The sequence below is a fragment of the Oncorhynchus mykiss genome, chromosome 17 (genome assembly GCF_057628025.1).
Source record: "Oncorhynchus mykiss isolate SJ-2025 chromosome 17, ASM5762802v1, whole genome shotgun sequence".
NCBI lineage: Eukaryota > Metazoa > Chordata > Actinopteri > Salmoniformes > Salmonidae > Oncorhynchus > Oncorhynchus mykiss.
In genome coordinates this window covers 29,145,397-29,172,225 of record NC_143038.1, presented here as the reverse complement: position 1 = coordinate 29,172,225, position 26,829 = coordinate 29,145,397, and the positions used below count along the sequence as shown (strand labels likewise).

General features: G+C 42.1%; 1 protein-coding gene across 1 annotated transcript; it reads right to left on the bottom strand.

Annotated features, from left to right (window-relative positions):
- Positions 1 to 534: 534 nt before the first annotated feature.
- On the bottom strand, positions 535 to 6,009 carry e3 (type II keratin E3; the record flags this gene model as incomplete). Its single annotated transcript, NM_001129986.1, is given in 9 exon segments — positions 535 to 1,672; positions 1,835 to 1,890; positions 2,013 to 2,233; positions 2,433 to 2,558; positions 2,693 to 2,857; positions 3,031 to 3,126; positions 3,257 to 3,317; positions 3,453 to 3,661; positions 5,475 to 6,009. Coding segments are annotated over 9 exon segments (1,548 nt in total). The 5' UTR covers positions 5,895 to 6,009.
- Between the last annotated feature and the right edge of the window lie 20,820 nt (positions 6,010 to 26,829).

Sequence of the window (26,829 nt, the reverse complement as noted above, 5' to 3'; positions counted from 1 at the left end):
ATGGGTTGATAAATTTGATTTCCATTGATAATTTTTGTGTGATTTTGTTGTCAGCACATTCAACTATGTAAAGAAAAAAGTATTTAATAAAAATATTTCATTCATTCAGATCTAGGATGTGTTATTTTGGTGTTCCCTTTATTTCTTTGAGCAGTGTAGTTCAATCAAACTCAATTGTTGTATAGGAAATGAACGTGAGATAAAACAGTGGGTTTTAACTTTGGATGTTGTCTTTAATTATGTGTTTGATGTGTCCCTTCATAAGACAATGACCGGCAACTAACTGGGTTTTTGAGTGCTTGTTGTATTCAGCAAATGATCAGTATTTTATTCATACGAATAATCAGTTATCAGTTTAATGTGGTTGAATACTCTGAAATTCCAAAATGCTCAACATTGTAGTTTCATTTGATCAAAGGATGCGCTAGATGGTGCCAGAGATGCATGGGAAGCACACACAATTCAGAAAAAAGACAACAACAAAAAAAATAAAAGTAAGAGACAGCAGGCAGTGATTATTGATCTCTTTTTTCCATGTTAAAAAGTCAATTGACACAAATTATGTAGGTTGTTGAGAAAACTTTGACAAATAAATCTGGTCACAACATCGTTTCATTCCAGTGGTCATAAAAAGCTAAACCAAGCACAGAAGAAAACTATTTACAGGAAACCTCTCTAAAATGTAAACCTCTGACAACAATGTATTTCCTTTAGAGTTATGCGAGTGAAGATTGACTACAGGCTCTTCTGCATGGCTACTTCAGTACACTATGAAAGAGACAGGTCATGTGTTAGTAACAAGGCCTATTTTTGTTTACGAGAACACATGACATAATCGCTTTCATATCATTCATAAATCACCTTAAAGAAATATGAGGGTATTCCCACAAGGGTGGGAGTGTTTTCTCTGTTCAGCTGCCAAATCAGCAAGTGTCCATAGTTGATTGATTATGTCCATGGCACTGCCGCCTATGAGTGTGACGCTAGAACAATATGCCCAACAACCACTGATGTATTTAGATGCAACATACAAGCTGACAAAGATACAAGGAGGATCCCGAGCAAGCTTTCTTTATAGCTGGTTTAAACTTTTCCCTCAAGAGTTTACTCTTTTTTTTCTCTTTTTTTTTTCTTCCTAATCCTTATTCGTCAGTGCAGAAAGATAGGAATGTAGGCCTTGTTAAACATGGTGAAGAGTACATGTGAATGAGGGGAGAACAGCTATTGATCCTGGATGAACACATTGATACATTCATTGTTTTCCAGCGAATCACTGTCAAGGCAGTATAATTCAATGTCCCTATTCTTATTTCTCTGTCCTGGGAGGGATTGAAAAATAAACGTAAATACATGTCATCAATCTCATTGCAAATCATCAGGTTCGCTAGGCATTCCCCCATCACTTTTAACTCAACAGGGATATTGCTGTGTCTAAGAGTACTGCGTACCACCGTGGATTGGTACAGAGTTGAAGGTCTCTAGAAACGTCTGCTGGAGCTGGTGGATGTCACAGACTTGGTGATGGTGGCACCTCCGCCGCTGCCAAAGCTGCTGCCGCCACCAAAGCTGCTGCCGCCGCCAAAGCTGCTGCTGCTGCCGCCAAAGCCGCCGCCGCCGTAGCTTCCGCTGCCGCCGCCATAGCCGAATCCACCTGAGCTTCCGGCGGAGTAGTCTGGGTACAGAGAGATAGAGTGGGATCAGTTTAATCGGCTGTAAAGCTAGAGGATATTTCGGTTTCAATGATGCATGGCAAAGTCCATGTGTATTCCTCAGCATAACGTAAAATGATCTGAACTAGGGGACACAGTTAGAAATGAAATCAAATGGTACTTACTGCCGCCAGAGGTCTGCTGCACATGGATTGTTGCAGACGTACCACCGGAGGATATTCTGTAAATAGATACGTCCAATGTTATTGAAGTTTGGATGGAAAGTTGATCAAATATGCTAACTGTCATTCATAACATGCTAAGCTAAGAGGCTAATGTCTCAACTATCCAGCTTTAACTCACCTGCTTTCCTCTCCTTCCAGCAGCTTCCTGTAGGTGGCAATTTCAATGTCCAGGGCCAGCTTGACGTTCATCAGCTCCTGGTACTCACGCACCTGGCGGGCCATGTCCTGCTTGGCTCTCTGGAGGGCATCCTCCAGGTCCTTGATGCGGAGCTTGGCGTCCTTCACCGCCATCTCACCGCGCTCCTCTGCCTCAGCGATCTGAGCCTCAAGGTTGGCCCGCTGTGGTAAAAGAGAATGGTGCATTAGCATTAACCTCGAGCTATTAGCAATGCTCATTAGCATTAGCCTGTATCCACTGTAGAAGCATGGATTAGCAGCTAATGGTAATACGCTAGTGCTATGAACCATCTTGCTTGGACATCAGCTATTTATGGACAATCCTCATAAAAGAGGTTCTGAAATTAGCTGGCACCCTCACCTGTCCCTTGACAGACTCAATCTCATTCTGGAGACGAGAAATCATGCGGTTTATCTCAGCAATCTCAGCCTTGGTTGAGCGGAGGTCCTCACCATACTGTCCAGCAGAGCTCTGCATCTCCTCATACTGAGAAAAGTGAGGAAGAAATGTAAGAAAATGTAAATGAGGGAGGTGAAGATTGCGGAAGCGCTCACAGTAATTTAGCTTATTTTGGCCAAAAGTGTCCTGGTAAACTCTGTTCATGTTCAAACTCTGCTTACCTTCTGCTTGTACCAGGTCTCGGCCTCAGCTCTGCTGCGGTTGGCGATGTCCTCGTACTGGGCGCGCACTTCAGCCACGATGGAGTCCATGTCCAGGTTACGGCTGTTGTCCATCTCCACCACAACAGAGGTGTCCTTGATCTGGCCCTGCAGCTCATTTAGCTCCTGAAGAACCAAGAGAGGATAGAGACAACATCTGATTCACTGACTATCATGTAGTGTTGAAGCTCTCCAAGATTCAGATATGGAAGACTTATGTGTTGCATGGTAAATGTGAAAAAGTTAATGATTGTTGAAAATGTTAATGAATGTTGAAAATGTTAATGAATGGTTCGTACCGCCTCGTAGATGGCCCTGAGGAAGTTGATCTCATCCTGAAGCGCGTCAACCTTGGCCTCCAGCTCCACCTTGTTCATGTAGGCACCATCAACATCCTAGCGAGAGCGAGAGAATGTGTGTGTGAGAGAGAGAGAGAGAGAGAGAGAGTAGTTAATGGAATGGAATTGAAATGGGTTCTAACTCTGATATGAGTTATGACAAGACATCATGTTATATCCTGCACACCTTCTTCAGCAGGACAAACTCGTTCTCCACTGAGGCACGTTTGTTGATTTCATCTTCATACCTGATGACAAAGCAAAGGGCAATATTTCATGCAAAGTCATCACTCTGGGTGGCTTCTTACACTGAGGTTAAACATAAGTTATTGCTTATACTAATACGGCTACTTTTGAAGCACCGCCGACATATCGACACCTACTTGTTCTTGAAGTCCTCAACCAGGCCCTGCATGTTCTTCAGCTCCCCCTCCAGCTTCATCTTCTCGTTGCCCAGACCATCAAGCTGTCTGCGCAGGTTGGAGATGTAGGCCTCAAACATGGCGTCGATGTTGGAGCGGGTGGTGGTCTGGTCCTGCAGGAGGCTCCACTTGGTCTCCAGCATCTTGTTCTGCTGCTCCAGGAAACGCACCTGCAGGGACAAAAGGGACATGGTCAGTGAGTGAGTGAATAAATGGATGCGTGTTCATTAATGAATGAGGATGGGTGATGGATGGCCCATGAATAAGGCTTTATAGCCTCTAAATTCAAATTCAATTGTCAGCCTGAGTAGACTTGGTGATGAAAATAATGAATCAGTTCTGTCAATTTTTAAAAGGGAGTAGAACGAATTGGGCTCCAATGGTGTGGCAAAAACATAACTTAGCTGAAGTCAACCTTGTAGCAGACTTGCAGTAAAAGCCACACCAGTACCTGCATAGCTGTGTAAATAGCATCACAGGGTTGGGCTTGAACAGCCGGTCAGTGTCCAAGACCTTGTTAATTTAACCGATGATGACATATGGCAATCTACATGTATACACCCAGGCTGAGAAGCCTACATCCTGGGAGGCAAGACGAAACCTGATCCCATCGATAAACTGCCCTGAGATGTGTAGCTCTCATTGTTCACTCTCAGAACAAAAGATAGGCAAGTAAAAGAGAGTTTATCGGCATGCCAAAGCATATCCAAACTTTCTCTGCCTAGGACAGACTCACAGTGTGTGTATGGCTTTAAAATGTTTTACCTATCTCTCATAGTTATGAGTCATCTCCTTTTCGCTCTGTTTCACTGTGAAGGCCACGCATTCATTCCAACCATAAAAAAAAACTAGGTGTGGCAAATAAACCACAGAAGACAAAAGCAGCTTTGAAGGCTTTACAGAGGTGTTTACATTGTTCTTTGCCTTGCTTGTGAGAGTTGACTCTGCCCATTAAGGGGGTGTATTTTATTCTCTACCTCAAGTAAGGCATATAGGGGGGTGTGCAGGTGGAAATACCTAGAGACTGGTGGAAACATGGAGTTCATCTTTCATTGGAAAAGACAAAAGGGAAAGTTGATTTACTGTACTGCAACTGCACTGGACATGCTCATCTCCCATGACAACGGTGACAGGCATAGACTTTGGACTGTGGGCACTCTGTAGAAAGGTCCACACGACCACACCCCACAGGTATGAGATCGGGTGAGTCATGGGGTAAGAGACGGGTCTCCACCCTTGTTTAGATAGCAGCCAAAGAGACCGCTACAGTCACAGGACGGGCTATCAACTCCTGGGTAGAGACCTTTAATAACTTTTGTGAAAGTTAAACACAGGGGCAGTCAGAAACAGCTTTTGCACAGATTATAAGAGAATCCCAAAGGTCGAAATTCATTGACGGATTCAGCATTAGAGATAAGATTCATAGCTGCCCTGGTGTCCTACCTCTCTCTTTCTTTGAACCAGAGTGTAAGATTATTGAGCTCACAAGGGGAGTTGTGACATAAGGGCTTAGTCTACAGAAAAATAAACATTCCTGCATATTGAGATCGTCTTTTCTTAGCTATATACAGCCAGGAAATCCTGTTATATTAGGATGCTAATATGTGAGGTGAGAACAAAGGCTTGTATTTGTTGCCTTTCTGGTTTACTCCATTGATTCTGATCATTGCACAGTGTCCCTGTAGTCAATGTCAAATATCTATTTGGTTAGAGTTTGACATGTATGCCCGCAAATAGTACACACAAGCAAAGCAGTCTACACAAGCAAAGCAGTATAATATAATTCTGCTTTAATACAGGCTTGAAGCTCACTTTCTTTAAGAATAAATTCAGTGCATGAGAAAGTCAATGGAAATGTGTACTGGTACTTATCTGGCTCATTACATAATATATAGCAAAATAGCATGCCATCAATGTCGTTGTGAATGCTCAGTGTTTGAAGTGCAGGCGTGGTGGAGTCATATAGAGTTAACAGGAACTGACCTTATCGATGAAGGACGCGAAGCGGTTGTTGAGGGTCTTGATCTGCTCCTTCTCGTGGGTGCGGACCACCTGGATGTTGGGGTCGATCTCCAGGTTCAGGGGGGCCAGCAGGCTCTGGTTGGTTGTGACAGCTGTGATGGGGTATCCGCCACCCATACCACCACCGAATCCAGCGCCGAGACCGCCACCGTAGCCACCTGCGCTGCTGCTGCTGATGTAGCTGAAGCCACCGCCGCTGCCCCCGCCCATGCCCATGCCACCGCCGAATCCGGCGCCGGAACGACGGACGGATCCGCTGCTCATCCTGGTGGAGCCGGGGGCAATCATAGACTGGCTGGTGAAGCTCCTGCGAATGCTGGTGGTGCCGCCGCCCATGCCGCCGCCGCCGCCGCTGGTGTAGCTTGTCCTGCTGAAGCTCATCGTTGAAACTTTAGGGGAGTGTTGACTCTTCTTTACAAGCCTGGAATTCTCTAAAAATTGAGAGGGGTAGAGAGCGAAAGAAGTAGGACAGAGGACAAGGAGGCTTCAAAAGGAGAGTCAAGTCCCTCAAGTGATGATCTGTCTGGCACCACAGCGGTTTTATCCTACTCTAGAGCCGAGGGGAGGAGCATTCACCTGGAACATACCCACTTTTACCTGCACTTCTCTCCCTTTCCCTCCTCCTTCCTCTCCCTTGGTTCCCTTGAGGCTGTGGCTGGCAGGAGTGGCCTGTCCTGTCAGACTGGTAGAAAAGGATTGAGAGGAGATCAGCCCTGACACACCCTGTTTCTGGCGAAAGGGTTGAGAGAGGGAGTTGTGGGGGGGGGGGGGGGGGGGGGTGAGTATACACGGAGGGTGAGTCTTTTAACCTTTGGGATTAATTGCATGTTACGAGAGGTCTCTTCAAGAGAAGACAAGTGCACTATCTTACAGAGCTCCGAGAAAGTGAATGAGGAGAAATGCACTAAAATGTGGCTACTTGGAGATAATTTACTGTCGTGTCACTACCGTTTGCCTTTAATATGTATGGCAGACATGTTTATGTGTCTACAAAACGTAAATAAAAATAGCCTATCGGAAAAGGCAAACCTACTGTACAGCCACAAACACACCCATATGCATACACACACACAGACACACATATCCAGTGTTCATCGGACCTGCAGCAGAGTGGCTCATTTGATTGACCCAAACCACATGTAAAGCCTATGTGCATGTTCTTGTTATTTTCAGTCACTTTACAAAACTGCCCTAGTCTCTGACACAAACTGTTATACTATGAGTATACTGATGTAGAGCCTTAGGGGGAGTAAAATAGGCTTGTGAAGGGCGGCACAGAAGGATTTGCTTAGGGCATATGCATATATTATAGTTTCTACATGTCTACAGCGTAGCCAAGTTCACACTCCGGGGAGTACAGTCTTGCACATGAATGAATTACGTATATTACAACCTCTTCCAGTAGTATAATCACTTACTCGCTTCGATTATGCCAACTGGCACAACACCCAGTGGATGATTTTAATGACAGTTGATGCCAGTGATGTGATTTCCAGTATACTGTACTCCTATGGCAATTGGAAACGGTACACTTTATTTTCAACATACAGTAATGTTGTACACCTACTTTCAGGGAGAGGAATTTTTAGCTCTGCCTCTTGAATTCTCGTGAATGTGTGTGAGAAACTGTCTGCAAACCTTGTCTCATAGCAATGTTGGCCAGATATGCGCAGGGCTCTTCTTGGCAACAGATGTTGATGCATGGGTAATATCTCATAGAAGGTGTGTTGTGCGACTCCTGACCCGTTCCTTAGGTTGATTGATTGATTGAATTTGAAATCAAGACATATTCAATCAAACCAAACTGCATTTCAAGTGCATTGTAGACATATGATAGAAACAGTACAACAGGGCCAGTGATGTATGCCACGTTCCTGACTCTTTACGGCCTGTAGGACCTCTTATAGTAAAAGTGACATCATTTACTAACCGTGAGTGAATGTGTGAGTGAGCTCTGACTCATCAACCTGTCCCAACACGGTTGTATGCGGTCTCGCACTTTATCTGTCTATCAATCTCTCCTCCACTTTCTCTCGCTGACTCGCGCCATTTCGAGTTGTAAATCTCTCTTTCACACACCTAAACACATATGTATTCATGCCTCTCTGACAGCATGACATAGGTTTATAGAAATATTCAAACTAGTGTATGCATGAATGAATCACAACGATACAGTACAGTACATATCTCATACAACTTCACCATTCAAAATGCATTCATGCATTACGTAAGGGATAGTCAACGAGGGCCTATGCATTCCATGGAAAATAATGAATGACGTAGGAAGTGGAAGATGTGTTCCATGATGTGCTAGCGGATTGGAATTGACCTTCCATGGAGTTGCATTATTTTCTAGAGAACGCATAGAGGCCCTAGTTGATTATCCCTTTCATACCATGGCTATAATTTAACACATTTGTCACTAGCAATGCGCTCATTTGCCGGTTGAAATGTGTTCAACATCCAGTGAAGTAATGAGCAATTTTACAAGATAGCTACAGTCATTGCTGTGGTAACTAAACAAGCCATCAGCCCTAGCTTGCCATTATGAAAATCTAATTTAACAATGCCAATAATGTTTTCAATTTATGCTGCAGTAGTTTATGTGTCGAGGGGCTAGGGTCAGTCTGTTATATCTGGAGTATTTCTCCTATCTTATCTGGTGTCTGGGTTGGCGCCCCCTGGTGTCTGGGTTGGCTGGGTTTCTGTACAGCACTTTGAGATATCAGCTGATGTACGAAGGGCTATATAAATAAATTTGATTTGATTTGTCCTGTGTGAATTTCAGTATGCTCTCTCTAATTCTCTCTTTTTCTTTCTTTCTTTCTCTCTCTCGGAGGACCTGAGCCCTAGGACCATGCCTCGGGACTACCTGGCCTGATGACTCCTTGCTGTCCCCAGTCCACCTGGCCATGCTGCTGCTCCAGTTTCAACTGTTCTGCCTGCGGCTAAGGAACCCTGACCTGTTCACCGGACGTGCTACCTGTCCCAGACCTGCTGATTTCAACTCTCTAGAGACAGCAGGAGCGGTAGAGATACTCTGAAATGATCGGCTATGAAAAGCCAACTGACAATTACTCCTGAGGTGCTGACCTGTTGCCCCCTCGACAACCACTGTGATTATTATTATTTGACACTGCTGGTCATCTATGAACATTTGAACATCTTGGTCATGTTCTGTTATAATTTCTACCCGGTACAGCCAGAAGAGAACTGCCACCCCTCATAGCCTGGTTCCTCTCTAGGTTTCTTCCTAGGTTCTAGCCTTTCTAGGGAGTTTGTCCTAGCCACCATGCTTCTACACCTGCATTGCTGCTGTTTGGGGTTTTAGGCTGGGGATCTGTACAGCACTTTGAGATATCAGCTGATGTAAGAAGGGCTTTATAAATACATTTGATTTGATTTGAGAAGCAGCTCAAACATAGAACATGGAAGAATGAACTATAGCCATTGAATTCGACCTTGCAAATATAACGCCCTAACTACACCTTGCCAAGATATCCTCCAAACACGGGTTTCTCTGGCATTATCAATTAAATAATGCATGCTCTCAAATGCCCTTCAAGACAATCCGAAACAACTATTCAACAATGCAATGGTATAAACATAAATGTACATTACACACACACACACACACACACACACACGCGCTCATTTATTTCTCAATGTATGAAGGAATCAGAGCTATACTATAGAGAAAACAAAAGAAGGAGTGTTGTAATGGATGTACTGTATATCACAATGTATATATATCGTAACGGTCTGACAAGCCTCGCGGGTAGAAGTATTCACCTCCAGGGCTACATACAGTAAGAGGAGGGAAATGCTCGTAAAAAGAGAGCGCAATAGAAAAAGAAAGGGAAATAATAAAAGCCTGAGTGACACAGAGATAATAAGTGTAGAAAGTAAGCAAAAAGGAGGTCAAGAGAGCGAGAAAGACAGTAAGATGTGGAAAGAACAAAGGAAAGAGAGTAAGAGATATGGGAGGTAAGAGCAAAATAAAGAGAAAAAGATTAAGTCATGCTCATAAATCTATGTGTGGTTTCTGTCTGTTGTGTTGATCCTGTAATTGCAGTCAGTCAGAGCTATGCTCTGGAGTCTGGGATTGGGGAGAGGGTGTGAGGGTGAGTTTCGGCAGGTCAAGACAGAGATGGACTTGGCCTTTCAGGAAATCTAAGAATGGAATTCAAGTGTTGTGCCTAAGGGCAGTGTGTTATACTGTAATAAAGCCATATACAAGAGTAAATGTCTGTGTGTGTGTTTTACAATGGGTGGGTGTGTCTACTGTTTGTATGGGTATACCCTATGTGTGCCTGCATGTAGGCCTATAATAGATATGTGTGAATTGTGTATGAATTATTGTGGAGACCAAAGCGTCTTAGGCCATCATGCACCAATAGGAAGAGAAAAGAAAAGTAGTGTCCGTGTCCTGACTTGCTTTAGTTTGCTTTGGTGTGTTGGATACATAGACCTATCAGTAGTGAATCTCGGCTCTCGGCTCTTCCCAAACAGAAGTCAAATTCAACAAGAAAACAATATCTATTATGAAAACCATGAGAGCTTAATAAAGAGAAAAGATGCCTGCCAAAAAAGAAGATGGAATGAAAACAGGGATGCTTGCCAAAAACACGAGCACACACAAACCTCCCTTTGGAACAGTGAGAGTGAATGAGTGATTGAGTCCCTTAAGGGAGAAAAGCACTCTTTTATCCATTCATTTTTACAATAATCTCCTTTTCTCTACCCTCCTTCGTTTTGAAATGTTATCCTCCTCAACTGACCTCATCTTCACTCTGCACTTCTCACTAGCTTGCTCATTCTTTGGCACTAATTAAGAAATGACAAATCCTAGTTTCAACTATCAATCTTTGCGATGACTATTGCCTTTGCAGGTGTCGCTCTTTGGTGTGACAGTACTGAATGATTGATTGCCAGCGGCACTCTTTGTTTAAATGCTAATGCTAAATGGCAAACTAAAAGCTATGTCAAATCAAATAAATAAATGAAATGTTTGTCACATGCGCCAAATACAACAAGTGTAGACTTTAATGTGAAATGTTTATTTACGAGCCCTTTCCCAACAATGCGGAGTAAAAAAAATACGAAAGATTAGCAAAAAATGTCAAAGGAAATAGTAGCACAATAAAATAACAATAACGGGACTACATACAAGGAGTATTGAGTACTGAGTCAATGTGCAGGGGTACGAGGTAATTGAGGTAATATGTACATATACCGAAAGTTGCTGATAATGGCCAGAATGGAGCAAATGGAATGGCATCAAACACCTGGACACCATGTGTTTGATATGTTTGATACCATTCCACTGATGCCGCCCCAGTCATTACCACAACCCTGTTCTCCCCAATTAATGTGCCACCAACCTCCAGTCACATGTTGGTCAGGGTAAATATGACTAGGCAATCAGGATAGATAATAAATAGAGCATGAAGGGTTTAAATCCAAAACGCTATATATCTATTTTAGCTTTTATTGTTTAAAGAACTTAGGAAAGCCATGTACGGAATACGCATGGTATATACCATCCAACGAAATGCTTGCTTGCAGGTTCCTTCAATCTAGACAATGTAACAACAATGCATTGGTGCATGGAGTTGTTCAATGACAGACAATGTATTTGTTTAAAATCTATCACTTGATGGTTTCATTTCAGAGAGACAAATAATCATGTTTTGTTGAAAAACGCTCTATATCCCCCTCACTCTCAGAGAAATAAGTAGTACTGCTAGATTTTACCCAGTCAAATGACACATTTGTGACATCAAGATAAAAATAAAATGTTTTAAAATGAATAATTACAGTAATTTGACATCTGTTTGTAAAATACTTACATTTGACATTTTAGTCATTTATCAGATGCTCTTATCCAGCGACTTACAGGTAGTGCGTTCATCTTAAGATAGCTAGGTGAGACAACTACATATCACAGTCAAATATACAGGAAACAAATATTCCAATCAAGCTAAAAAATGGATATACAGTTGAAGTCAGAAGTTTACATACACTTAGGTTAGAGTCATTAAAACTCTTTCAACCACTCCACAAATGTATTGTTAACAAACTATAGTTTTGGAAAGTCGGTTAGGACATCTACTTTGTGCATGACACAATACATTTTAGATTACTTAACTTATAATTCACTGTATCACAATTCCAGTGGGTCAGAAGTTTACATAAACTAAGTTGACTGTGCCTTTAAACAGCTTGGAAAATTCCATAAAATTATGTCATGGCTTTAGAAGCTTTCCAAACGTCTGAAGGTACCACGTTCATCTGCACAAACAATAGTACACAAGTATAAACGCCATGGGACCACACAGCTGTCATACCGCTCAGGAAGGAGACGCGTTCTGTCTCCTAGAGATAAACATACTTTGGTGCGAAAAGTGCAAATGTACATATTAACTGAATTACCTCAACTAACTGGTGCCACCGCACATTGGCTCTGTACCGGTACTCCCTGCATACAGCCTCGTCATTTTTATTTTACTGCTGCTCTTTAATTATTTGTTACTTGTATTTATTATTTTGGGGTATTTTTCTTGATATAGGAGTTGTAAGTACACATTTCACTGTAAGCTTTTCGGCGCATGTGACAAATATAGGTTTATTTGATTTTGATGGTGCTGCATCAGATGACACAATCACCCGACCTCAACCCTCAACCTCACTCAACACAACCCAATTGAGATGTATTGGGATTAGTTGGTCCCCAGAGGGAAAGCAGCCAACAAGTGCTCAAAAAATGTGGGAACTCCTTCAAGACTGTTGGAAAAGCATTCCTCATTAAGCTAGTTCAGAGAATGCCAAGAGTATGCAAAGCTGTCATCAAGGTGGCTACTTTGAAGAATCTAAAATCTAAGTCCGGGCTCTGGCTGGGCCACTCAAGGACATTCAGAGACTTGTCCCGAAGCCATTCCTGCGTTGTCTTGGCTGTGTGCTTATGGTCATTGTCCTGTTGGAAAGTGAACCTTCGCTGCAGTCTGAGAGCTCTGGAGCAGGTTTTCATCAAGAATCTCTCTATACTTTTCTCTGTTCATCTTTCCCTCGATCCTGACTAGTCTCCAAGTCCCTGACGCTGAAAAACATATCCACAGCATGATGCTGCCACCACTGTGCTTTACCGTTGAGATGGTGCCCGGTTTCCTCCAGACGTGACACTTGGGATTCAGGCCAAAGAGTTCAATCTTGGTTTCATCAGACCAGAGAATCTTGTTCCTCATGGTCTGAGTCCTTTAAGTTCCTTTTGGCAAACACCAATCGGGCTGTAATCTGCCTTTTACTGAGGAGTGACTTTCATCTAGCCACCCTATCATAAAGACCTGATTGGTGGAGTGCTACAGATATGGTTGTCCTTCTGGAAGGTTCTCCCATCTCCACAGAGGAACTCTGGAACTTTGGAGCTCTGCGTACAAATCCTTCGACCTCATTGCTTTGTTTTTGCTCTGACATGCACTGTCAACTGTGGGACCTTATATAGACATGTGTGTGCCTTTCCAAATCATGTCCAATCATTTGAATTAACCACAGGTGGAATCCAATGAAGTTGTAGAAACATCTCAAAGATGTTCAACGAAAACAGGATGCATCTGAGCTCAATTTTGAGTATCATAGCAACGGGTCTGAATACTTGTGTAAATTAGGTATTCTTGTTTTTTATTTTAAGACATTTGCAGAAATGGCTAAAAACCTGTTTTTTTGTGGTATTATGTGTAGATTGATGAGTAACATGTTTTACCTCATTCAGTTTGGAATAAGGCTGTAACGTATCAAAATGTATAAAAAGTAAAGGGGTCTGAATCATTTCCGAATTTGCTGTATTACTATCACATTACTTTGAACTCTTCCAAGACGCCGATTTGCCTGCTGTAACTTTCCCTTTCACTCACTCATATAATGAACATGCCTTGGCTGGCGTGCATGAGTATACTGTCTGTAGACAAGTGTGGTCAGGGTGTTGCGGAGGTGAGGAATGATGGTAGCTGATTTGAAGACTGTTCTCTCCCCGTCACTCACTCTGGTGTGTAGCCACCAGTAAGAGAGGTTACTGTCAAGCAAGCATATCGGGTAGCCCATGTGCCAACGTGGAGTGGGTTATTTATTATCCTCGAGTGGCAATTCATTTTTAGCACATAGTAAAAACAATGGACACATAACAATAAATAGGTAGATTATCCATTGTACACTGTCATCAAAACAGTAGATGTCATGGAATGTACCATTTGGTCAATGGACTGCACCCCATTTTTGACCTACAGTATTGACATTTAAATCTGCTCAAGAAAGGTACTTAGGCACCATAATTGAGGCTAAACACCATCATTCAGAAAAGGTCAGGAAATGATTGCGGGGTTACTGACATTCAGAAAAACAGACAGGCAGAAACTTGTACTATACCTGTTCCATTCACACCAGAATGTGTTCACTCCTGGCATATGTGCCAATAGCTAGATCACAAGGTGCATATCAAACATGATCAGCTTCCCCCAGCCAGTTTTTACATAGCAGAGTGTGGAAAAGGCTAGCAGTGAGAGACTCATTTTGCTTTTGGTAGTGCCACTGTTGAGGTGTTCCCAGATGAGGTGTAAAAGAGACTTAAGAGATGTCATAGATTGCAACGTAAAACAACAGTAACCAAATCCTGAAACAGTATGCACAAAACATCACAAACAACGTATTTGCATGACAAGACTGTCAGACTGGCTTAATATGAATGATTTATCATTTTTTAAATAATTTATCATTTTGAATCACTCATTGAATATTTTGGGACGTTAAAACATTACTGTGAACTTATTGTGTTTTTAGGTGCAATAATACCGTAACAGTGGGACTGATAAAGTATGTGAAAAGTTTTACACCAATTTCTTTTCATCAGAAATTATTGCTCATGAGTACCTTCTTGCGTGTGAAAAACATTACTGTTCTCAAATGTTTTATTCATAGATTTTAGATGTGTATTAAATTGGGTTTTTGTTGCGAAACGCTATACAGTTGAAGTTTACATACACCTTTGTCAAATACATTTAAACTCAGTTTTTCACAATTCCTGACATTTAATCCCAGTAAAAATGCCCTGTTTTAGGTCAGTTAGGATCACCACTTTATTTTAAGAATGTGACATTTCAGAATAATAGTAGAGAGAATGATTTATTTATTTCATCACATTTCCAGTGGGTCAGAAGTTTACATACACTCAATTAGAATTTGGTAGCATTGCCTTTAAATTGTTTAACTTGGGTCAAACATTTCAGGTAGCCTTCCACATGCTTCCCACAATAAGTTGGGTGAATTTTGGCCCATTCCTCCTGACAGAGCTGGTGTAACTGTGTCAGGTTTGTAAGGCCTCCTTGCTCGCACACGCTTTTTCTGTTCTGCCCACAAATGTTTTATGGGACTGAGGTCAGGGCTTTGTGATGGCCACTCCAATACCTTGACTTTGTTGTCCTTAAGCCATTTTGCCACAACTTTGGAAGTATGCTTGGGGTCATTGTCCATTTGGAAGACCCATTTGCAACCAAGCTTTAACTTCCTGACTGATGTCTTGAGATGTTGCTTCTATATATCCACATAATTTCCCTGTCTCATGATGCCATCTATTTTGTGTAGTGCAACAGTCCCTTGTGTAGCAAAGCACCCCCACAACATGATGCAGCCACCCCCGTGCCTCACGGTTGGGTTGGTGTTCTTCGGCTTGCAAGCGTACCCCTTTTTCTCCAAACATAACGATGGTCATTGTGGCCAAACAGTTCTAATTATGTTTCATTAGACCAGAGGACATTTCTTATGGCGATTTTGGAGCCGTGGCTTCTTCCTTGCTGAGCGGCCTTTCAGGTTATGTCGATATAGGACTCGTTTTACTGTGGATGTAGATCATTTTTTACCTGTTTCCTCCAGCATCTGGCAGTAATGCAGTGATGCAACAAGTCAGGATGCTCTCAATGTTGCAGCAGTATAACTTTCTGAGGAGCTGAGGACCCATTGCGAGTCTTTTCAGTCTCCTGATGGGGAATAGGTTTTGTCGTGCCCTCCTCACGTCTGTCTTGGTGTATTTGGACCATGTTAGTTTGTTGGTGATCTGGACACCAAGGAACTTGAAGCTCTCAACCTGCTCCACTACAGCCCCGTCGATGAGAATGGGGGCGTGCTCGGTCCTCCTTTTCCTGTAGTCCACAATCATCTCCTATTTCTTGGTCACGTTGAGGGTGAGGTTGTTGGCCTGGCACCACACAGCCAGGTCTCTCACCTCCTCCCTATAGACTGTCTCGTCGTTGTCGGTGAGCAGGCCTACCTCTGTTGTCATCGGCAAACTTAATGATGGTGTTGAAGTCATGCTGGTAATGCAGTCATGAGTGAACAGGGAGTACAGAAGGGGACTGATCACACATCCCTGAGGTCCCCCGTGTTGAGGATCAGTGTGGTAGATGTGTTGTTACCTACCCTTACCACCTGGGGGCGGCCCTTCAGGAAGTCCAGGATCCAGTTGCAGAGGGAGGTGTTTAGTCCTAGGGTCCTTAGCTTAGTGGTGAGCTTAGAGGGCACTATGGTGTTGAACGCTGAGCTGTAGTCAATGAATAGCATTCTCACATAGGTGTTCCTTTTGTACAGGTGTGAAAGAGAAGTGTGGAGTGCAATAGAGAGAGGTATGGGAGGTATGCAAACTGGAGTGGGTCTGGGGTTTCTGGGATAATGGTGTTGATGTGAGCTATGACCAGCCTTTCAAAGCATTTCATGGCTACAGACATGAGTACTACAGATCGGTACTCATTTAGGCAGTTTACCTTAGTGTTCTTGAGCACAGGGACTATGGTGGTCTGCTTGAAACATGTTGGTATTACAGACTCAGACAGGGTGATGTTGAAAATGTCAGTGAAGACATTTGATAGTTGGTCAGCGCATGCCCGGAGCTCAAGTCCTGGTAATCCGTCTGGCCCTGTGGCCTTGTGAATGTTGACCTGTTTAAAGGTCTTACTCACATCGGCTCCGGAGAGTGTGATCACACAGTCATCCGGAACAGCGATTGCTCTCATGCATGCTTCAGTGTTACTTTCCACGAAGCGAGCATAGAAGTTATTTAGCTCATCTGCTTCCCTTTATAGTCTGAAATAGATTGCAAGCCCTGCCACATCCAACGAGCGTCGGAGCTGGTGTAGTACGATTCAATCTTAGTCCTGTATTGATGCTTTGCCTGTTTGATGGTTCGTCAGAGGGCATAGAGGGATTTCTTATAAGCTTCCGGGTTAGAGTCCTGCTCCTTGAATGCGGCAGCTCTGCCCTTTAGCTCAGTGCGGAAGTTGCCATGGCTTCTGGTTATGGTATGTATGTACTATCACTGTGGGAACAACGTCATTGATGTACTTATTGATGAAGCCAGTGACTGATGTGATGTACTCCTCAATGCCATCAGAAAAATCCCTGAACATATTCCATTCTGTGCTAGCAAAACAGTCCTGTAGCTGCTTCATCTGACCACTTTTTTATTGACCGAGTCACTGGTGCTTCCTGCTTTAGTTTTTGCTTGTAAGCTGGAATAAAGGATATAATTATGATCAGATTTGCCAAAAGGAGGGCGAGCTTTGAACAAGTTTTTTTTCTCTGGTTGCACATCTAACTCGATGGTAGAAATGAGGTAAAACAGATTCAAGTTTCCCTGCATTAAAGGCCCCGGCCACTAGGAGCTCCCCTTCTGGATGAGCGTTTTCCTGTTTGCTTATGGCCGTATACAGCTCATTGAGTGCGGTCTTAGTGACAGCATCGGTTTGTGGTGATAAATAGGTGGCTACGAAGATAATAGATGAAAACTCTCTTGGTAGATAGTGTGGTCTACAGCATGTCATGAGATAGTCTCAAGGTTTTGCTCGCCTGAGGAAGACTTTCTTAGATATCGTGCACCAGCTGTTGTTTACAAATATACACAGACCACCACCCCTTGTCTTACCAGAGGCTGCTGTTCTATCCTGTATCACGCACCGGCTGTATGGTATTCAGGTCGTCGTTCAGCCCCGACTCGGTGAAACATAAAATATGTCCCGTTGCTAGGATATACGTGCTTGTAGTTTGTCCACTTTATTATCCAACGATTGTATGTTTGTCCAATAATACCGATGGTAAAGGCAGATTAGCCGCTCGCCGCAGTATCCTCAAAAGGCACCCTGACCTCCTTCCGCCATACCTGCATTTCTTTCTCCTGCGAATGACTGGGATGAGGGCCTTCTCTGGTGTCTGGAGTAAATCCCTCTGGTCCGACTCGTAAAATAAAAATTCTTTGTCCAGTTCAAGGAGGGGTAGTCACTGTTCTGATGTCCAGTAGCTCTTTTCGGTCATAAGAGACAATAGCAGCAACATTATGTACAAAATAAGTTACAAACAATGTGAAAAACAAACAAAATAGCACAGTTGGTTAGAAGCCCTCTTGGTCAAATAGCCCTTACACAGGCTGGAGGTGTGTTTTGGTTCATTGTCCTGTTGGAAAAACAAATGGTAGTCCCACTAAGCGCAAACCAGATGGGATGGTTTATCGCTGCAGAATGCTGTGGTAGCCATGCTAGTTAAGTGTGCCTTAAATTCTAAATAATTCACAGACCGTCTCACCAGCAAAGCACCCCTACACCATCAAACAACCTCCTCCATGCTTCACTGTGGGAATCACACATGCAGAGATCATCCGTTCACCTACTCTGCATCTCACAAAGACATGGCGGTTGAAACCAAAAATCTAAAATCTAGACTCATCAGACCAAAGGACAGATTTCCACCGGTCTAATGTCCATTGCTTATGTTTCTTGGCCCAAGCAAGTCTCTTCTTATTGGTGTCCTTTAGCAGTGGTTTCTTTGCAGCAATTCGACCATGACGGCCTGATTTACACAGTTGAGATGTGTCTTGTTACTTGTGCTCTGTGAAGCATTTATTTGGGCTGCAATTTCTGAGGCTTGTGACTCTGTTGAACTTATCCTCTGCAGCAGAGGTAACTCTGGGTCTTCCTTTCCTGTGGCAGTCCTCATGAGAGCTAGTTTCATCATAGTGCCTGATATTTATTTTTTTACTTCAAAATTGCATAGATGCTTAGGGCCTGTAAATAAGCATTTCACTGTATGGTCTACACCTGTTGTATTCGGCGCATGTGACAAATAAACTTTGATTTTATTTGATATTTGCAACTGCACTTGAAGAAACTTGAACTTGAAATTTTCCCGGATTGGCTGACCGTCATGTCTTAAAGTAATGATGGACTGTTGTTTCTCTTTGCTTATTTGAGCTGTTCTTGCCATTATATGGGCATGGTCTCTTATCAAATAGGGCTATCTTCTGTATGCCACCCCTACCTTGTCACAACACAACTGATTGGCTCAAACGCATTAAGAAGGAAAGAAATTCCACAAATTAGCTGTTAATTGAAATTCATTCCAGGTGACTACCTCATGAAGCTGGTTGAGAGAATGCCGAGAGTGTGCAAAGCTGTGGCTACTTGGAGAAGGAAAAGGGTGGCTACTTGGAGAATCTCAAATATCAAATACATGTTGATTTGTTTAACCCTTTTTTGGTTAATACATAATTCCATATGTGTTATTTCATAGTTGTGACGTCTTTACTATTATTCTACAATGTAGAAAATAGTAAATCTAAAGAAAAACCCTTGAACGAGTAGGTGTGTCCAAACTTTTGACCTGTACTGTAATACAATGCAAAACAAGAGATACCACACTAATACATAATTGACAGTATTCTCACGTTGGCATAAATGATTCCGGAGACAGACGCAGGAAAGCGTAATAGGGTTTTTTATTCAGGCCAATTTACGGCATGCCACGTAAAGGCACAGGGACGAAGACCAAACAAACACATAACAAAAACACAGGGTTGAAACCCAACCAAAAGACAAAGGACCTCGAATAAATACACACACACACACACACACACACACACACAATGATTAACACACGGGACGATGCCCGTAATCATCTGCGCAATCCACAATTGCACGAAAGCCAAAACACACAGCACAGGTACTCACAGGCACCAACGGACATTAAAACAATAGTCGACAGCCCAATAGAAATCAAAGGGCACATACAGAATATACAAATACTAATCAGTGGGAATAGGGGACAGGTGTGCGTAATGAAAGTTTCGAAGCGAGATGGTGACAGTCAAGAGCCATTTCTTAAATGGTCAAGAAGGTACCTGACTGTAATTAAGTTTGGTGGGATCATCTTTAATGCCCAATGCTGAGTGTGGACATTCCTATCAGTCTGGTCGGGTATGTTGTAACATTGACATGTGTAGCAACACCAATATTGCACATCCTTACTGGTATTTGTTTATTTAACTAGGCAAGTCAGTTTAAGAACAAATTCTTATTTATAATGACAGCATACCCTGGCCAAACCCTAACAACACTGTCCAAATTTTGCACCACCCTATCACACCTGATTGTGATACAGCCTAGAATTGAACCAGGTTCTATAGTGATGCCTATAGCACTGAGATGCAGTGCCTTAGACCACTGCGCCACTAGGGAGCCCCACCCCTTCTCCCATACCCCACCCTTCTCACCAGTAACAAGTTGCACACAAGCAGGCCTATGCATACTCCAAATGTTGCACAGCCCTGGGATGATAGCATTCACTTTAAGTAATGTTCAAACATCACATTTTAGTAATTTAGCATAGGCTCTTATTAAGAGTGACTTACAGCAGTGAGTGCGTGTATTTGTTGTGTGACTTGGACCTACATCCCTGGCATTGCAAACACCATGCTCACGGGACATTACCTCTACATCATTTAGGCTCCAGAAAATATTGTAAAGTACAGTTATTGTGCCTTTTAAATACTACTTAAGTTGGTCAATGCCCAAATGAATGGGCATATTGTATAATGAACTGACCATGCATTGTATTTGTTCTGAAGTGGTTAAACTGGTGGAACTTACAGAATAATTGGTTGCTTTTTCCATAAATATTTGTAACGGAAAGTTGTTCAAGAGCTCCAGTGTCCATTGGGGGTGAGATTTACACCACTCCAGCCGATGCTTGGCTTTGCACATGATGATCTTAGGCTTGTGTGCGGCTGCTCAGCCATGGAAACCCATTTCACGAATCTCCCGACGAACAGTTATTGTGCTGACGTTGCTTCCAGAGGCAGTTTGGAACTCGGTAGTGAGTGTTGCAACCCCCTAGAAAAGGACAGATTTGAAGGACGCTTCAACACTCGGTGGTCCCGTTCTGTGAGTTTGTGTGGCCTATCACTTCGCAGCTGAGCCGATTTTGCTGCTAGATGTTTCCACTTCACAGTAACACCACTTACAGTTGACCGGGGCAGCTTTAGTAGGGCAGAAATTTGACAAACCGACTTGTTGGAAAGTTGGCATCTTATGACGGTGCCACGTTGAATGTCACTGAGTTCTTCAGTATGGTCCATTCTACTTACAATGTTTGTCTATGGAGATTGCATGGCTGTGTGGTCGATTTTATATACCTGTCAGCAAGGGGTGTCCACATACTTTTGTATATATAGTGTAAATTTCAAATTGTACCATAAAAGGTACTTGTGGAAGTACCGTAGTATTTGGCATTCCTACTGTACTGCCTTCAGTCAAAATTCATTAGATAGAGTAGAACACATTTGCCACTTTGGAGGTGTTAATACCGTTTGTTACTTTAGGCGTGAGGCCATACATGTATTAGGTGTTTCACTTAAGTTGCCCTGAGACAGTCTGGGAGGGCCAAGCTAATAACAAAACCGCTCATTCTTTCCAAGAGCCAGGGCAAGTTACCAAATATGCTGTAGCTAGCAGCTTTTCATTCTCAGTGTAACTTACACACGTTTTACAATTACCATTGTCAACATCCAATAATGATCACTGATTAAGGGTTTGATTAGTGGAATCAAATGTGTTAGTTCCTCACTGGAACACACCCTGTGTGTCCCCAAGACCAAGATGAACAAATACAGTGGCCCAAAACACTCCAATTACTCTTGCACTGTGCAGAAACAAACCCCTAACTCATTGGCAATTGGATCAGAAAAATGATAATAATCAGCAGCATCATCAGAAGGCAAGATTGCCACATCGATTTAGAGTTCTCTGGATTACAGGGAAAGGCCACACCTGTTTGTATTACCAAATAAGACTGCTTTCCTGTTTAGCAAAACTGATTTAGAAAAAACTAATTACAATGGCTACATCTTGGGGTAGTGCCAGACCCATTGTGAGTACAGTGGGTTGTCCTCAGCCTGCAAACCTCAACTTAACCAACAATATAGTACAATAAAGTCAACTTCCAACCAAAGTACTTGATCTGAATGAAAATAAATCACACCATTCATTGACAATGGGTATTAAAAGCCAACAAAGCCAACAAAGAGTGTTTGAACCCTCGCACTTTCAACACACCCCTCTGAGTTTGCTTTGGCATTTCCCTTATGTTTGTGGGTGTGTATCTGCGGGGGCGTTTTGTGAACTGGCTGCACTGTGGGAGTCATACTGACACCACCTGTAAAGGTACACACCCTCGCACTTCACCCGTTGCAAGTCAAATGTTTCACTCAGCACCATGATAGCACAAGCTATGATAGACAGAGGGAATGCTGTTGAACTACACTCCAATCTATGGCTATCCTGAGTATAAGCTTGGCAATATGCAGCAGAAGGTGGAAACTTGAAAATGGTTCTGGCAAGCGATCTACAAATTCCATTGCAAGTGCAGTTCCATGGAAGGGTTTGGTGTGACAATATGTAAAAACAACTGTGTGTGTGTGTGTGTGTGTGTGTGTGTGTGTTCGTGCATATGTGAACATTAGTGCCCACCAATGCCATGCTGGTATCATGTCTGCTATCTTTGTGGTTGGAATAAATTAGGCATGCTTTGTGTGCTCACACACCTTATCGCTGTGGTATTATCGTGTGACTCATCCCTAATGTGACACTGTGAGAAGGTCAGGCGAGGTGTGTAGTTGCGGTGCATACATATACACAAGTGCCTTCTGGAAGTGTGTTTTTACACCTGCATATGTATGGCTATGTGTTTGTGTCATTGTCTACAAATGTCTTTGCAGGTGTAGCAGGCTGGTGTTCCCATTGTTCAAGCAATGATTTTTATTTAGATATTGCAAGGTACTCTCAATGCAAGTTGAAAGGGACAAATGGTTAGACCATTGTAAATGTAGCTAAACATCAATAATCATTCGGACAGATTTTTCAGTATTTTGGAACATGTGTATGGAATGGCAGTGCACTGATTTACACAAGCGGAGAAGTGTGTTGGTGTGTGTTGTTTCATATCCTGGATATTTTTGTTGTTGTTGCTAAATGGGTCTTTTGAAAAACAAGTTCAGTCCTTGACAGCTTGGTTGAACGAGTCCAACCTCAGTCCAGTCATCTCCTGGAACCTTCTCTCATTTCAGCCCTTCTCAGAGATCCCTCACATGACCTAACCATTACTGAAACCAGCCATCTTGATGAGTGCATCTTTCTCACACTTTTTCCATAAAAGGTTCTCTGTCAAATACCCTGATTTTGATTATATTAATGTCAAGATTAACATAAATATGTATATAATCCACCCACAGCTGCAGATGCTACAACAGTTAACTAGGGAATTACATGGAATGTATAGCTATAGTGCAGCTAAAGGCTATATTATCGACTGGAATCCTCAATCAAATTGTAAAAGGTGAGGCAAAGTAGTCTCGTCTTCCTTACATCCCTGTTATTTATATATAGATTTAGTGCAGTGTTTCCCAATCCTGGCCCTGGGCACCCAAAAGGATGGATGGAATTACCGTTGAGGACAGTTGGGTCTCTCGATCACAAGTGAAGGACCTTTTAAACAAACAAAAATAGTTCTACAAATAGTTGTAACAACAACAAGAAAACAGCTTCAAGTGTTCTGTGGAGTCAACTAATAAAAGAATAGACGACCTGACCAGAGAGGTCCAGGACCTGAAGAACAGTTTGTAGTTCTTCCTGGGTCAGCTCGATGAATTTATACATGATAACGGGAAGATGACAGCAATCTGTAAGTCTCGTGGAACAATCAAGGCAGAACAACATTGTTGTGGACGGAATTGCAGAGGTAATAGTTCTGGGAAGAGCCAAGAACTTGCGAGGAACGTATATCTTCCTCAACGAGAACTATCCTGAACCTGTGCGCCAGAAGAGGAACTTATCCCAGCCATGAAAGCTGCCAAAGCGCGTGGGGACATTGCTTACATCTGCTATGACAGGCTCATTGACCACTCTCCCTCCCAGAAACCTGGAAGGGAAGAGAGAGCCAAGCCTATGGGTTTGTAACTTCAAACTCGGAGGACACACCCACACACACACTTACACACACCTGATAAACTGATAAATGGACTGCTGGATGCATATTTTTTCTCTTGCTTTGTTTGCTCTATTCCATATTATGTCTATAGGCTAATAAACTACCCAGGATAAAGAATAAATAAAGAATAAAACTTGCTAACATCAGATAACATTCATATAGTAGCCATTGCTGTGCCTTGTTTTGGTAAATAATTTGATGATACAGCAGTTGCATTACAAGGACATAACATCTATAGAAGATACACATGCTTATGGGCAGGGGTTGCTGTATATATTCAGAGCCATATCCCTGTAATCCCTAGAGAATATTTTATGTCAAGTGTTATGGAAGTGTTTTGGTTACAAGTTCACTTGGCACATTTAAAGCCTTTTCTTTTGGGGTGTGCTAACAGTCAGTATCAAAATAATATGTGTGAAATGCTTGATAGTGTATATGATGTAACCAGAGACGTCTACTTTCTTGGGGACCTGCATATTGACTGGTTTTTCTCAAGCTGTCCACTCAAGAGGAAGCTTCTCACTGCAACCAGAGCCTGTAGTCTGATTCAGGTTATTAATCAACCTACCAGGGTGTTTACAAACACCACATGTATTGATCACATTTTTACAAAAATAATATAACTTTGTTCTAAGCTGTATCTGTACCCATTGGATGCAGTGATCACAATATAGTGGCTATATCCAGGAAAGCTAAAGTTCCAAAAAAACTGGGCATAAAATAAAATAATAGATCATAAAAAAGATTTAGCTGGGACTCTTATGTGGATGATGTTACACATATTTGTTCGTCTGATGTGATTAGTAAGGAACATCCAGACACTGCACTTGAGGAATTTATGAAATTATTGATAAACATGCACCTGTGAAGAAACAGACTATTAGAACTGTTAAGGCTTTATGGATTGATGAGGAATTTAACATCTGTATGGCTGAAAGAGATGGGGCAAAAGGAGTGGCTAATAAGTCTGGCTTCACATCTGACTGGCTGACTTACTGCAAATTGAGAAATTATGTGACTAAACTCAACAAAAATAAGAAGAAACTGTATTATGAAGCCAAGATCAATTATATAAAGAATGATAAATAAAAAAATGTGTGTACTTTAAAATAAATTATGGGAAGAAAAACAAATTCAACTCCATCTTTCATCGAATTAGATTGCTTATTCATCAGAAAACCATTTGATGTTGCCAATTATTTTAATGATTATTTAATTGACTAAGTGGGAAAACTTATGCAGGAAATGCCAACATTGAACAGTGAGCCATTGTACTCATGCATAAAAAACAAATAATGAAAGAAAAGCATTGTAAGTTTAAATTTTGTAAAGTTGGTGTGGGAGAGGTGGAAAAAAATTGATATCGATCAATAATGACAAACCTCCTGGCATTGATAACTTAGATGGAAAGCTACTTAGGATGGTAGCTGACTCTATAGCCATTACTATCCCTCACATCTTTTATCTGAGGCTAGAGGAAAGTTTTTGTCCTCAGGCCTGGAGGGAAACCAAAGTCATTCTGCTACCCAAGATTGATAAAGCGGCCTTTACTGGTTCTAACAGCAGACCTATCAGCTAGCTTTCAGCTCTTAGCAAATTGTTGGAAAAAATGGTGCCTGATAAAAAAAAAAAAGCTATTTCTCTGTAAACAGATTAACAAAACATTTTTAGCATGCTTATAGAGAAGGGCACTCAACATCTACTGCACTGACACAAATGACTGAAATTGATAATAAGATTTTGGGAGCTGTACTGTTAGATTTCAGTGCAGCCTTTGAAATCATTGACTATAACAACATCTGTCATATTGTGGATTCAGAACTATCTATCTAATAGAAATCAGAGGGTTTTATTTAATGGAAGCTTCTCCAATGGCAAACATGTATGGTGTACCACAGGGCAGCTCTCTAGGCCCTCTACTCTTTTATATTTTTACCAATGACCTGCTACTGGCATTAAACAAAGCATGTGTGTCCATGTATGCTGATGATTCCATCATATATGCATCAGCAACCACAGCTAATGAATTCACTGAAAACCTTAACAAAGAGTTGCAGTCTGTTTTGAAATGGTTGGGCAGTAATTGTATTTGGTACAATCATTCCCTAAGTTTTAAACTTTACTTGGTGTTACAGTGCCTTGCGAAAGTATTCGGCCCCCTTGAACTTTGCGACCTTTTGCCACATTTCAGGCTTCAAACATAAAGATATAAAACTGTATTTTTTTGTGAAGAATCAACAACAAGTGGGACACAATCATGAAGTGGAACGACATTTATTGGATATTTCAAACTTTTTTAACAAATCAAAAACTGAAAAATTGGGCGTGCAAAATTATTCAGCCCCTTTACTTTCATGGCAGCAAACTCTCTCCAGAAGTTCAGTGAGGATCTCTGAATGATCCAATGTTGACCTAAATGACTAATGATGATAAATACAATCCACCTGTGTGTAATCAAGTCTCCGTATAAATGCACCTGCACTGTGATAGTCTCAGAGGTCCGTTAAAAGCGCAGAGAGCATCATGAAGAACAAGGAACACACCAGGCAGGTCCGAGATACTGTTGTGAAGAAGTTTAAAGCCGGATTTGGATACAAAAAGATTTCCCAAGCTTTAAACATCCCAAGGAGCACTGTGCAAGCGATAATATTGAAATGGAAGGAGTATCAGACCACTGCAAATCTACCAAGACCTGGCCGTCCCTCTAAACTTTCAGCTCATACAAGGAGAAGACTGATCAGAGATGCAGCCAAGAGGCCCATGATCACTCTGGATGAACTGCAGAGATCTACAGCTGAGGTGGGAGACTCTGTCCATAGGACAACAATCAGTCCGTATATTGCACAAATCTGGCCTTTATGGAAGAGTGGCAAGAAGAAAGCCATTTCTTAAAGATATCCATAAAAAGTGTTGTTTAAAGTTTGCCACAAGCCACCTGGGAGACACACCAAACATGTGGAAGAAGGTGCTC